Source organism: Notolepis coatsorum (genome assembly GCF_963971535.1).
Source record: "Notolepis coatsorum genome assembly, contig: SUPER_15_unloc_1, whole genome shotgun sequence".
In the NCBI taxonomy this organism is placed as follows: Eukaryota; Metazoa; Chordata; class Actinopteri; order Aulopiformes; family Paralepididae; genus Notolepis; species Notolepis coatsorum.
In genome coordinates, this window is record NW_028174866.1 from 1,492,420 (window position 1) to 1,506,603 (window position 14,184).

General features: G+C 46.9%; 1 protein-coding gene across 1 annotated transcript in view; it reads left to right on the plus strand.

Annotated features, from left to right (window-relative positions):
* Nucleotides 1-237: 237 nt before the first annotated feature.
* The window catches only part of LOC311242259 (liprin-alpha-2-like), a 55,796-nt gene continuing 41,849 nt past the window's right edge, over nt 238-14,184 (plus strand). The window contains exons 1-3 of the mRNA XM_084338461.1: nt 238-262; nt 703-833; nt 5,200-5,384. Of these exons, the coding sequence (XP_084194587.1) occupies nt 790-833; nt 5,200-5,384 (229 nt within the window). The 5' untranslated portion in view covers nt 238-262; nt 703-789. The remainder of the gene's footprint in view (nt 263-702; nt 834-5,199; nt 5,385-14,184) is intronic.

A 14,184-nucleotide genomic window follows, 5' to 3' on the forward strand; every position in this document is an offset into this window, starting at 1 on the left:
GCATCATAAATAAAACAATAACAATAATAATTCATATTTAACATTTTAAGCAGGGACAAAGGGCTAAAATGTGGGACTGTCCTGCACAAAGCAGGACGTTTCGTCACCCTAGTAGTGCGTCCGCCAGATTAACATCCACTCAGTTACTGTACACGTATAATGCTTTGAACTTTGAACCCACTGGTGTTGACGCGTGTGTTTTCCTCCCCTCTCTCTCTCTCTCACCCACCAGCCCAGCGACCTGAGGAAACACCGGAGAAAGGTAACATTTATTTCCATTACTATAAATACATTCCTGGATATTTTTTACGCTGCGAAATGATTAGCTAAAGAAACTTGAAACACAGAGTCTAAAGAAACAGCCTGATCGCTGTTGTCGGTCAAAAGCTACAATTGATCTATTTCTTGATTTTCTCGACCTGGATTTAAAGTTTTATATTAGCATAATGTTCACTGATCCTTAGGACCCATCAAACCTGACGGAACCTGAGGTAGAATTTCAAAAAAGAAATGAGATAATAATCGGAAAATAAGGGTGTTTTTCTAATTTCCTGGAATTCTTTTTTTTGGTGTTACAAGTTTTTTTTTTACCAGCAAGACCCCCCCCCCCCCCCCCAGACAGAGTTGTAGTAAAGAAAGAAACCCATTGTTGGCGTTTGTTCACCAGCGTCCCCCCGGCTCCTCCCACTCATGTCTCCCCAGATCGCGGCGGTGGACGAGGACGGACACGAGGACAAGGCCACCATCACGTGTGAGACGTCGCCCCCCGCAACGCCGCGCACCGTCCGCATGACGCACACGCTGCCGGCCTGCTCGCACAACGACGCACGGGGGTACGTTCTCTCTCAGGCTGCGTTCACACTGCGAGCCTTATAGTGCTCCACTCAGATGTATTGCTCCTGACTCCACTCCCGGAGTCAGCATTGCCCTGCGGCTTGGGGCCGGTCGTCGTACTAACTCGTTTGGCTGAGTTAGCGGGAGGGAAGTCGTGGGTGGGAATCTGGCGTTGTGGACAGCGACGCCTACAGGTCAGGTCTGGGAATGCCTGCTCAGCGAAAGGCAGGAAGTGGTGAAGGCAGCGTGACCTCCCACACCGTTAGGCTTCACCAATGAGAGTCCTCGCTGCCAGGTGGAAAGAGAGCCACTGGCTGTCCCCGCATGTGTCGGAGGAAGCATGTGGTAGACTTCAGGGTTCCCTTGTACCGACCAGTAGGGGGAACATGCGCACAACGACCAGGTAGGGGAGTGGGGGGGGGGGGGAATTGGCATAACGACTAAATTGGGATGGGACAGAAAAGCATAGAAAATCAGGCGGAGAAAAAGAGGATTAAAAAAAAAATTATTGCTCAGATCTGATTTATTTTGTTTGGCTGTTCACATTATTAATTATTTTTTATGCCAATATCAGAATCCAGTGTGAACTGGTCCCACGCCTGAACTGAACCATAACGAAGATGGACGGAGAGAAAGGGTGACAACTGTCAATCTACTGAATCTACACGGATGTGAAAGTCGTATGAAAGTCGCCTGACTGTTCAGACGGAGGTCGCGTTGCAAAAGATCAGACCGGTATCTGATTTAGGACCACATTATGAAAGTAACCCAAAATCAGAATTGAAAAAAAATCTTGATTCCATGTGATTTGTGCCGTTCACACCGATCTGAGTCACATAGGAGCAAAGGAATCAGATCTGGTCTGCAGTGTGAACGTAGCCACGTTGTCATCGTGACGGAGTCAAGTAGAACACAATATGTCTCACTGTATGTCCTGAAGAGTCATATACGTTCTGTACCGTGTTTCTTAGAACATGGTGTCCTTGGTAGAGCTGCTGTTTGCCCTCATCTGTCTGTGTGAAGATGTGTTGATATTTTGGACCATATTTGGACCAAAATGGGAAACTGTTTAATTTCACAATTTTCATGTACTATAAGTTAGCCCAATGAGAAAAGTCATTTCCACTGATATCTCGCCACCTACAGTATAAATAGTTATATAAATAGATTAGGGCTGTCAAAGTTAATGCTTTAACTTTGGAGATTAATTTTATTATTTAAAGCGTTAAAAAAAATGTATCTAGATTAATCTATGGAGTGAAAAATGTTCCACGTTCTGAACTTTCAGTGGTATATTTGCTTGTTCTTTTTTTGCATTGACTCATGCACCTTTTTGAAAATCATCTGACATGAAGATGTAACACATTTTTGTTGTTAATATGATTTATATTACTGGTAGTTCATACAAGACATTATCGTCCTCTAAGCCAATCTGCACTTTAACGTCGGTTGTTTTTATTTCTGTTAGCGCCACGGATATAAGAAAGAGGTCTAGCTGAGTCAATGTTGATGGTTTTGTTGAACATTTGTATTTCACAGGAGAGAAATATACTTTCTTTCTGTTGATTTTACATTAATTCCATGATTTTACTCAAGTAAATATCTGTTACAAGCTTCGGTCTTAAGTAGAAAAATGCGATTTTTAATCTAGATTAATTACAGAAAATGGTGAGATTAATTAGTAAAAAAAAATGTAATCTATTGACAGCACTAAAATATATACATGTAAATATATACATCATATCTTAAGAAAGAAAATATTCAAAGATGGGGGTTCCAATAGCAAAGTCTTAAGCTATAAAACGGGAGGTTTGTGGCCCAATTACGACAGTGTCACAACAACACCCCTTTATCAAAGTCTCTAATCAATAATCCCCTTGTTTTATCACACCAGCTCAATCGGTTTGTTTTCTCGTGCACAAATAACCAATTGCACAGCGGCTGGCTTCTTGAGATCACGTGAGAGGATCCATCTCGTCAGGCTTTAAGCCACGCCCACAGTGGCTTCTTGAGATCACGTGAGAGAATCCATCTCGTCAGGCTTTAAGCCACGCCCACAGCGGCTGGCTTCTTGAGATCACGTGAGAGAATCCATCTCGTCAGGCTTTAAGCCACGCCCACAGTGGCTTCTTGAGATCACGTGAGAGGATCCATCTCGTCAGGCTTTAAGCCACGCCCACAGTGGCTTCTTGAGATCACGTGAGAGGATCCATCTCGTCAGGCTTTAAGCCACGCCCACAGTGGCTTCTTGAGATCACGTGAGAGGATCCATCTCGTCAGGCTTTAAGCCACGCCCACAGTGGCTTCTTGAGATCACGTGAGAGGATCCATCTCGTCAGGCTTTAAGCCACGCCCACAGCAGCTGGCTTCTTGAGATCACGTGAGAGGATCCATCTCGTCAGGCTTTAAGCCACACCCACAGTGGCTTCTTGAGATCACGTGAGAGGATCCATATGGTCAGGCTTTAAGCCACACCCACAGTGGCTTCTTGAGATCACGTGAGAGGATCCATCTCGTCAGGCTTTAAGCCACGCCCACAGTGGCTTCTTGAGATCACGTGAGAGGATCCATCTCGTCAGGCTTTAAGCCACACCCACAGCAGCTGGCTTCTTGAGATCACGTGAGAGGATCCATCTCGTCAGGCTTTAAGCCACACCCACAGCAGCTGGCTTCTTGAGATCACGTGAGAGGATCCATCTCGTCAGGCTTTAAGCCACGCCCACAGTGGCTTCTTGAGATCACGTGAGAGGATCCATCTCGTCAGGCTTTAAGCCACGCCCACAGCAGCTGGCTTCTTGAGATCACGTGAGAGGATCCATCTCGTCAGGCTTTAAGCCACACCCACAGCAGCTGGCTTCTTGAGATCACGTGAGAGGATCCATCTCGTCAGGCTTTAAGCCACGCCCACAGTGGCTTCTTGAGATCACGTGAGAGGATCCATCTCGTCAGGCTTTAAGCCACACCCACAGCAGCTGGCTTCTTGAGATCACGTGAGAGAATCCATCTCGTCAGGCTTTAAGCCACGCCCACAGTGGCTTCTTGAGATCACGTGAGAGGATCCATCTCGTCAGGCTTTAAGCCACGCCCACAGTGGCTTCTTGAGATCACGTGAGAGGATCCATCTCGTCAGGCTTTAAGCCACGCCCACAGTGGCTTCTTGAGATCACGTGAGAGGATCCATCTCGTCAGGCTTTAAGCCACGCCCACAGCAGCTGGCTTCTTGAGATCACGTGAGAGGATCCATCTCGTCAGGCTTTAAGCCACACCCACAGTGGCTTCTTGAGATCACGTGAGAGGATCCATATGGTCAGGCTTTAAGCCACACCCACAGTGGCTTCTTGAGATCACGTGAGAGGATCCATCTCGTCAGGCTTTAAGCCACACCCACAGCAGCTGGCTTCTTGAGATCACGTGAGAGGATCCATCTCGTCAGGCTTTAAGCCACACCCACAGTGGCTTCTTGAGATCACGTGAGAGGATCCATCTCGTCAGGCTTTAAGCCACGCCCACAGCAGCTGGCTTCTTGAGATCACGTGAGAGGATCCATCTCGTCAGGCTTTAAGCCACACCCACAGCAGCTGGCTTCTTGAGATCACGTGAGAGAATCCATCTCGTCAGGCTTTAAGCCACGCCCACAGTGGCTTCTTGAGATCACGTGAGAGGATCCATCTCGTCAGGCTTTAAGCCACGCCCACAGTGGCTTCTTGAGATCACGTGAGAGGATCCATCTCGTCAGGCTTTAAGCCACGCCCACAGTGGCTTCTTGAGATCACGTGAGAGGATCCATCTCGTCAGGCTTTAAGCCACGCCCACAGCAGCTGGCTTCTTGAGATCACGTGAGAGAATCCATCTCGTCAGGCTTTAAGCCACACCCACAGCGGTTCGGGCCGGGCTCTATTATTATTTTTTTTTTTTCTTTTTTCTCCCATTTTTGGCTGTTAAACCTCCACGTTCTCCGTGGCTGTGTGTGTTTCCTTCCCCAGGATGTTAAACCTCCACGTTCTCCGTGGCTGTGTGTGTTCCCTCCCCAGGATGTTAAACCTCCACGTTCTCCGTGGCTGTGTGTGTTCCTTCCCCAGGATGTTAAACCTCCACGTTCTCCGTGGCTGTGTGTGTTCCCTCCCCAGGATGTTAAACCTCCACGTTCTCCGTGGCTGTGTGTGTTCCTTCCCCAGGATGTTAAACCTCCACGTTCTCCGTGGTTGTGTGTTCCCTCCCCAGGATGTTAAACCTCCACGTTCTCCGTGGCTGTGTGTGTTCCTTCCCCAGGATGTTAAACCTCCACGTTCTCCGTGGCTGTGTGTGTTCCCTCCCCAGGATGTTAAACCTCCACGTTCTCCGTGGCTGTGTGTGTTCCCTCCCCAGGATCGCTGCCTCCCTGGAGGCCGAGGCCAGCGCCCTGAGCAGCGTGGCCAGCAGCCAGGACTCCCTGCACAACAAGCAGCCCAAGAAGAAAGGCATCAAGTCCTCCATCGGACGGCTGTTTGGAAAGAAGGAGAAGGGCCGACTGGCTCACCTGGCTCACAGACAGGTCATGATAGATCCACAAGGTGGGCAGAAGGTTCAGCGTGGCACGCCTCTGATCCCTTCAACAAACTTGAATGTGCCCTCGTGAAGGACTTTATTATTATTTAATTTTTTTTACTTTTTATTTATCCATTATTTAGCCAGGAAGGTCCCGTTGAGATACAGACGGCAGCGTAAAAAAAACGATTTCACATAATAAAACACAATACAGTACATAAAAGCTACACATTTACATTCACATTTTCATTTTGTCATTTAGCTGACGCTTTTATCCAAAGCGACAAGTCAGCGGGAAGGGTACAACTCTTACAGCTGAGTAACAATGATCATCAAACGGTGCTGAAACCTGGGTGCTGCAGTGTTGAGTAGTGCATAGTAGTAAAGACATATTAGTATAGTAGAGAGAGTGCATGATAGTATAAGACGGTAAGTAAGAAGGTTAGTGGGTTCGTTTTTTTCTTCTTTTTTTTCCATTTTAGATATTGATTGAAGGTGTGTTTTTAGTCGACCACGAAATATTGGACGTGTTTCGGCTGCTGTCCTACCTGTGGTGGGAAGTTTGTTCCACCATTGTGGAGCGAGGACCGAGAATAGGCGGCTTCTCTTTGAGCTCGGATAGGAGTAGGTCTGAGGCGGCCAGAGGATGCAGAGCGGAGGGGTCTTGAGGGTGTGTAGTTAGAGACCATTGACCGGAGGTAGGCGGGAGCCGTTCCCTTCACGATATGCCAGGTCGAGGGCCTTGAAGCGGTTTTGTGTGGCGATGGGGAGCCAGTGCAGGTCCCTAAAGGTGCTCCCATAGTCGAGTGGACCGTACACGGAGCAGACTCCCGTGCGAACCCAAAGGCTACTCAAAACAGACCCAAAGCAGACTCCAAGTGCGAAGCTCCAATTTTCTAATGCGCGGACGTCTGCGCCGCCAACTTGGTGTCACACAAAATGCTGCTTGCCATTTTGGTTGACATCGAACTGCATTTAATGTGATGCCGATCTGCATTTTGCACCTCGCTGCCTATATACCTGTTATTCAAGTGTGTAAAACTGCCCGTTTTATTATCGAAATATTGGAAACGGAGATAACATACTCTTTATTTTGACATCGGATGACGACGACATGACAGAAGTTGAACAGCGTGGGGAAAATACTGTAAACTGGCGCGAGACATGTAGGAAATTGGTCCGTGGAGGTCCGCTCGACTATGAAAGCTCAAAGAGTCCAGCAGACCTCCGTGGAGTCCAGTCCGCGTACAGTCCGCTCGACTATGGGAGCACCTTAAGAAGGTAACATGGGCTGACTTTGGTAGGTTGGAGATCAAATGGGCGGTTGCTTTCTGAATGAGTTGAAGAGGCTTGGTGGCGGTGGTCGGTAGACCAGCGAGCAGTGTGATGCAGTAGTCGAGGCGAGACATGACTGTTGATTGGACAAGGAGTTGAGTGGCTTCTTTTGTCAGGAAGGGGCCGATCCTTCTGCTCAGGAGGAATCTGCAGGTTCTGGTCGGCGATGTGAGCGGAGAAGTTCAGCCGGTCGTCAAGGAAATACACCAAGGTTCTTGGCGGTCGGGGACGCGGCCACGGCTACTTTGTCCACTGTGATGGAAAGGTCGGTCAGCAGGGAGGATTTGGCCGGCAGGTGAAGCAAGTCATCCAGGCGGAGATTGATTGATTGATTGATTGATTGATTGAAAATGTTATTAACAGATTGCAGAATGGGTACAATACAGTACAGCTCAATACACACAGACCAGAGAAAGACTTTCGTCTTGTTTACATCAGGGTCCCCCATTTTCAATTCATCATAACATATATGACATACATGACATACAGATAGACAGTACTGCTACATCTATACATTTATGACGTACCAGATTTACAAATACAGTACTGTTTGTGATACAAAAAGAGTAAAAAGAAAAAGAAAAAAGAGAGTATATACATTTGATGAAGAAACTGTACATTGGAGGAGGTGGGGGGGGGGTTTGGGTAGGTGGGGTGGGGGTAACTGTACATTGGATTATCGTCGAAACCTTACTTGGTCCAAGAAGAGGGTCTCGTGTATTACTGGGTTAGGACATTTACTGTACATTGGAGGAGGTTGGGTTAGGACATTTACAAGGGCCAGTTTCGAATTGCAGTCTCCCGTAGGTGCTCCTTGAGAGTGGTTTTAAAAGTGGGTAGTGATTCACATTCATTTACAGCTGTGGGTAGGGCGTTCCACATTGATGTGGCATAATTGCTAAACGTGTTTAGTCCCTTGTTTGAGCCGAATCTGGGTTTAGCATGATTTGTGGAGCTCCCTCTGGTGTTGTGGTCGTGGTATTCACTGACCGTTGGGAAGTATTTTGACATGTACATGGGTATCTTAGTGGTGTAGTGTATCTTTTTTTTTTTTTTTTTTTTTTTTTATTATTGCAAAACAAAAATTATTAAAAGTCAGTACTCAACACACAATGCATAATGAAACTAACAATCAAGGTGGCTAAAATGACATGCAAGTACAGAAACAGGAAACAAAAAAAAAGTCTATAATAATATTTTACCGTATACAGCAGTGGTCACCAACCCGTCGATCTTGATCTTTGAGACTGTCCCTGTAGATCTTTGCATGAAAATTATAAAAAAAAAAAAATTATTTTATTTTTTTAGATCTTACACTGAGAGTCCACATTACAGTTCTACTTTTGTTTTGATGTGAAAAGTGATGCTGCACTTAGCACTGACTGAGAAAGTACACATACAGTTCCACTTTTGTTTTGATGTGAAAATGATGCTGCACTTAGCACTGACTGCACTTAGCACTGACTGAGAAAGTAAACATTACAGTTCTACTTTTGTTTTGATGTGAAAAGTGATGCTGCACTTAGCACTGACTGAGAAAGTACACATTACAGTTCTACTTTATAAAATGCTAATTGTAAATATGTTTGTCAATGTTAATAATATGAGAAAGTCCACATTACAGTTCTACTTTTGTTCTGATGTGAAAACTGATGCTGCACTTAGCACTGACTGCACTTAGCAGTTAGCACTGACTGAGAAAGTCCACATTACAGTTCTACTTTATAAAATGCTAATTGTAAATATGTTTGTCAATGTTAATAATATGAGAAAGTCCACATTACAGTTCTACTTTTGTTTTGATGTGAAAAGTGATGCTGCATAAGATGACTGCACTTAGCACTGACTGATAAAGTACATAATAGTTCTACTTTGACGTTTTAATGTTGGACCAAAGCATTGCATGTAATTAGAATACAGGCAAATAAAAGTCATTTAGTTTAAAGTACAATCTTGGCTGTCTTTTTCTCTCAACGCTTCAATAGGTAGATCTTGCCTTCACCAAAAAAAATAAAAGTGATCTTGGGCTTAAAAAGGTTGGTGACCACTGGTATACAGTGTATATCCAACGAAATTACCAATTATACAAATGCCTTATACAGGATATACCCCTAATACCTATTTTCTAAAACCCTACACACATATGCTCCAGCTCGAACCCCCCCCTCCCGGACCCCTCCTTGGATAGTACCTCCATTATCCCTCACTCCTAACCAGACACTACCATTATAAGCTAGCTTTTATTCTCTCCACCACTTCTAACCACATTGACATTTTGGATTCTTGAGACCCAGAATTCTTGCTGTAGATATTTCTTGATAAATCACATCGAGATATGTAAGAAACCAAACCTTCCGGCACATTTTTTCCGGTTGAAACCAGCGTGATGCGATCAGTTTTTTAGCTACTGTGATACCCGATAAAACCAATCTCTTTAGCTGTGGATTTACTGCAAACTCAAAAACATCATTCAATAGTAATACAGAGGGGTGTACTGGTATATTCCAAGATACGAGTTTTGATAATTGATGGGTCACATCTTTCCAGAATGCCTTAACTGGTGGGCAGTCCCAATACATGTGCATAAATGTCCCTTCGTCTCCATTTGTACATTGGGAGCATTTTGAGTCTTGTTTAAGGCCCATTCTGTTCAGTCTTATAGGAGTCAAGTATGTCCTGTGAATGTAGTTAAGAGTGGTGTAGTGTATCTTGTAGACCAGGCCCATTGCAAGTTGCTGTACTGTGTCATCTACTCTAAGCCATCCTAGGTTGTCAAAGTGGGCAGGGGTGAGGTGGGTTCTAGGAGTAAGGTCAAGCAGTAGTCTGACCAGTTTGTTTTGAGATGTTTGTAATTTTGTTTTTATTGCCTTTGAGGTGCTTTGGTACCATGAGGTGCAAGCATAGTCGTGGTACCCCTGAATGAGTGCTCCTGCCAGAGTCTTCAGGGTATTCTTGTTTACCAGAGAGGAGATCCGGTACAAGAATCGAGTTCGTTGGTTGACTTTTTTTATTACATTGGATGCCATTTTGTCACAGGAAAGATTAGCCTCTAGGATGGAACCCAGGTAGGTAATTTCATCTTTCCTTGTGACAATATTGTCACCCACTGTAACTGAGAAGCCGTCGGTCTTGCTGAGTTTGTTATTTGAACCGAAGAGAATGGACTCTGTTTTACTCAGGTGTAATGATAGTTTGTTGTCAGCGAGCCATATGCAGATTCTGCCTAGTTCCGAGCTGAGGATTTTTTCAACCTGTAACAGGGCTGAGTCGTCCGCAAACAGGAACAAGTTGCAGTCACAGGCTGATGACATGTAATTTGCATAAATTATTATTGCATAGATGTCGGACCGACAGGCCGAGATTCGCTCAGAGACATGGATATCTGAGGGAGGAAAGAAGAGGAAGAGTTGAGTATCATCGGCATAGCAATGATACGAGAAGGAATGGGATGTGATAATGTTAGTGTCTATGGCGGTGGGGTTCATGGTTGTTTTTTTTATGAGCGGTGTGACTCTGGCTTGTTTTAGGGAGGTGGGGACCACCCCAGAGTTGAGTGAGGAGTTGATGGTTGCCGTTAGGAATGGGAGGATGTCCGGTGCTATGGTCTGGAGGAGTGGGGAGGGTATCGGGTCCAGCTGGCATGTATTCGGACGGTTCGACGTTACCAGTGTATGTTATCGGCATCTGTAAAGGGAGAGTAAAGATGACAGAGTGAAGGATGAGGTTCTCGATTCAGTGTTTGGAATGAGAAGGGGTTGGGAGAAGCAGCTGCGGATGCTCTCCACTTTCTTCTCTAAGAAAATCACAAAGTCCTCCGCAGACAGAGAGGAGGGGGGGAGTGAGGAGGGAGGACATGGCGGCGTGCAGTTTGCGAAGGTTCTTAGCCGAGGCCTCGATCCTATGGTGGAAGAAAGAAGCTTTGGCATTAGTAATGGTTTTGGAGAAACCTAACAAGAGGTTGTGATATGTGTCGATGTCACCAGTGAGGCGTGACTTTCTATACTTCCTCTCAGCCGCTCTCAGGACCTGTCTTTCTTCTCTCACTGCATCCGCCAGCCATGGACTGGGTGGTGAGCGGCGGGCAGGCCTCTCGGCGGGGTGACAGAGCTTGTTGAAGGATGTTGTGAGGGCTGAGAGGAGGGTGGAGGTTGAGAGGGCTGAGAGGAGGGTGGAGGCTGAGAGGAGGGTGGAGGTTGAGAGGGCTGAGAGGAGGGTGGAGGTTGAGAGGAGGGTGGAGGTTGAGAGGGCTGAGAGGAGGGTGGAGGTTGTGAGGGCTGAGAGGAGGGTGGAGCTTGAGAGGGCTGAGAGGAGGGTGGAGGTTGAGAGGGGGCTGAGAGGAGGGTGGAGGTTGAGAGGGTTGAGAGGAGGGTGGAGGTTGAGAGGGCTGAGAGGAGGGTGGAACTTGAGAGGGCTGAGAGGAGGGTGGAGGTTGAGAGGGGGCTGAGAGGAGGGTGGAGGTTGAGAGGGCTGAGAGGAGGGTGGAGGTTGAGAGGAGGGTGGAGGTTGTGAGGGCAGAGAGGAGGGTGGAGGTTGAGAGGAGGGTGGAGGTTGAGAGGGCTGAGAGGAGGGTGGAGGTTGAGAGGGCTGAGAGGAGGGTGGAGGTTGTGAGGGCTGAGAGGAGGGTGGAGGTTGTGAGGGCTGAGAGGAGGGTGGAGGTTGAGAGGGCTGAGAGGAGGGTGGAGGTTGAGAGGGTTGAGAGGAGGGTGGAGGTTGTGAGGGCTGAGAGGAGGGTGGAGGTTGAGAGGAGGGTGGAGGTTGTGAGGGCTGAGAGGAGGGTGGAGGTTGAGAGGGCTGAGAGGAGGGTGGAGGTTGAGAGGAGGGTGGAGGTTGAGAGGGCTGAGAGGAGGGTGGAGGTTGAGAGGGCTGAGAGGAGGGTGGAGGTTGAGAGGGCTGAGAGGAGGGTGGAGGTCGAGAGGGCTGAGAGGAGGGTGGAGGTTGAGAGGAGGGTGGAGGTTGAGAGGGCGGAGAGGAGGGTGGAGGTTGAGAGGGTGGAGGTTGAGAGGAGGGTGGAGGTTGAGAGGGCTGAGAGGAGGGTGGAGGTTGTGAGGGCTGAGAGGAGGGTGGAGGTTGAGAGGGCTGAGAGGAGGGTGGAGGTCGAGAGGGCTGAGAGGAGGGTGGAGGTTGAGAGGGTTGAGAGGAGGGTGGAGGTTGAGAGGGCTGAGAGGAGGGTGGAGGTTGTGAGGGCTGAGAGGAGGGTGGAGGTCGAGAGGGCTGAGAGGAGGGTGGAGGTTGAGAGGGTTGAGAGGAGGGTGGAGGTTGAGAGGGCTGAGAGGAGGGTGGAGGCTGAGAGGAGGGTGGAGGCTGAGAGGAGGGTGGAGGTTGAGAGGAGGGTGGAGGTTGAGAGGGCTGAGAGGAGGGTGGAGGTTGAGAGGAGGGTGGAGGTTGAGAGGAGGGTGGAGGTTGAGAGGAGGGTGGAGGCTGAGAGGAGGGTGGAGGTTGAGAGGAGGGTGGAGGTTGAGAGGAGGGTGGAGGCAGAGAGGGCTGAGAGGAGGGTGGAGGTTGAGAGGGCAGAGAGGAGGGTGGAGGTTGAGAGGGCAGAGAGGAGGGTGGAGGTTGAGAGGGCAGAGAGGAGGGTGGAGGTTGAGAGGGCAGAGAGGAGGGTGGAGGCTGAGAGGAGGGTGGAGGTTGAGAGGGCTGAGAGGAGGGTGGAGGTTGAGAAAGCTGAGAGGAGGGTGGAGGTTGTGAGGGTTGATAGGAGGGTGGAGGTTGAGAGGAGGGTGGAGGTTGAGAGGGCTGAGAGGAGGGTGGATGTTGAGAGGGCTGAGAGGAGGGTGGAGGTTGAGAGGGCTGAGAGGAGGGTGGATGTTGAGAGGGCTGAGAGGAGGGTGGATGTTGAGAGGGCTGAGAGGAGGGTGGATGTTGAGAGGGCTGAGAGGAGGGTGGATGTTGAGAGGGCTGAGAGGAGGGTGGATGTTGAGAGGGCAGAGAGGAGGGTGGAGCTCGCCGTATCTGTGGGGAGAGCAGAGAACGTCTCACTCAAAGGTAGAGCGGATATGATGTCGGAGGAGAGGGTGGAGGGGTATAGGGAGCGCAAGTTGTGTCTGACTGAGACGGTCGGGGTCGGGGTCGAGCATAAGTTAGTGAGAAGGATAGAAAGACGAGTCAGATACATGGAGGGGAGTTACCGTGGCGTTAATGATGCTGGAGAATATGAGATCCAAGGAGGCATGACAGTGGGAGAGAGACCACTGTGTCTGACTGAGACGAGTCAGGCAGGTTGATGTCTCCCATTAGAAAGAGGGGGGTGCCATCTTCTGGGAAAGAGCTTAGCAGCAGGTCCAGCTTGTCTGGGAAGTGATCGAGGGGACCTGGAGGGCGATAGAGGGAAAAGTAAAAGAAGAGAGACATACAGGTCATACCAGTGATCTCCATAACACAGTCCACCTCACGTCAAGTTTATGTAAAACAGCAACATGTTTCCTTCAGGGCGGTTTGTAAAAGACCTTTAAAATGTAGTTCAACTAGGCGCTCTAGTGAATACAATGTTTTCACACAAAAATGTCAGGCGCTCTTGGGTCTTTGGGTAAAAACAACTGGAAACAAGACAGGATGGAACAGTACTACAAGAAGAAAGACAAGTTAAAAAGTACTACAAGAAGAAAGACAAGTTAAAAAGTACTACAAGAAGAAAGACAAGTTAAAAAGTACTACAAGAAGAAAGACAAGTTAAAAAGTACTACAAGAAGAAGGACAAGTTAAAAAGTACTACAAGAAGAAGGACAAGTTAAAAAGTACTACAGGAAGAAAGATAATTAAAAAGTACTACATGAAGAAAGACAAGTTAAAAAGTACTACAAGAAGAAAGACAAGTTAAAAAGTACTACAAGAAGAAAGACAAGTTAAAAAGTACTACAAGAAGAAAGATAAGTTAAAAAGTACTACAAGAAGAAAGACAAGTTAAAAAGTACTACAAGAAGAAAGACAAGTTAAAAAGTACTACAAGAAGAAAGACAAGTTAAAAAGTACTACAAGAAGGACAAGTTAAAAAGTACTACAAGAAGAAAGACAAGTTAAAAAGTACTACAAGAAGAAGGACAAGTTAAAAAGTACTACAAGAAGAAAGACAAGTTAAAAAGTACTACAAGAAGAAAGACAAGTTAAAAAGTACTACAAGAAGAAAGACAAGTTAAAAAGTACTACAAGAAGGACAAGTTAAAAAGTACTACAAGAAGAAGGACAAGTTAAAAAGTACTACAGGAAGAAAGATAAGTTAAAAAGTACTACAGGAAGAAAGACAAGTTAAAAAGTACTACAAGAAGAAAGACAAGTTAAAAAGTACTACAGGAAGAAAGATAATTAAAAAGTACTACAGGAAGAAAGACAAGTTAAAAAGTACTACAGGAAGAAAGACAAGTTAAAAAGTACTACAAGAAGAAAGACAAGTTAAAAAGTACTACAAGAAGAAAGACAAGTTAAAAAGTACTACAAGAAGAAAGACAAGTTAAAAAGTACTACAAGAAGAAAGACAAGTTAAAAAGTACTACAAGAAGA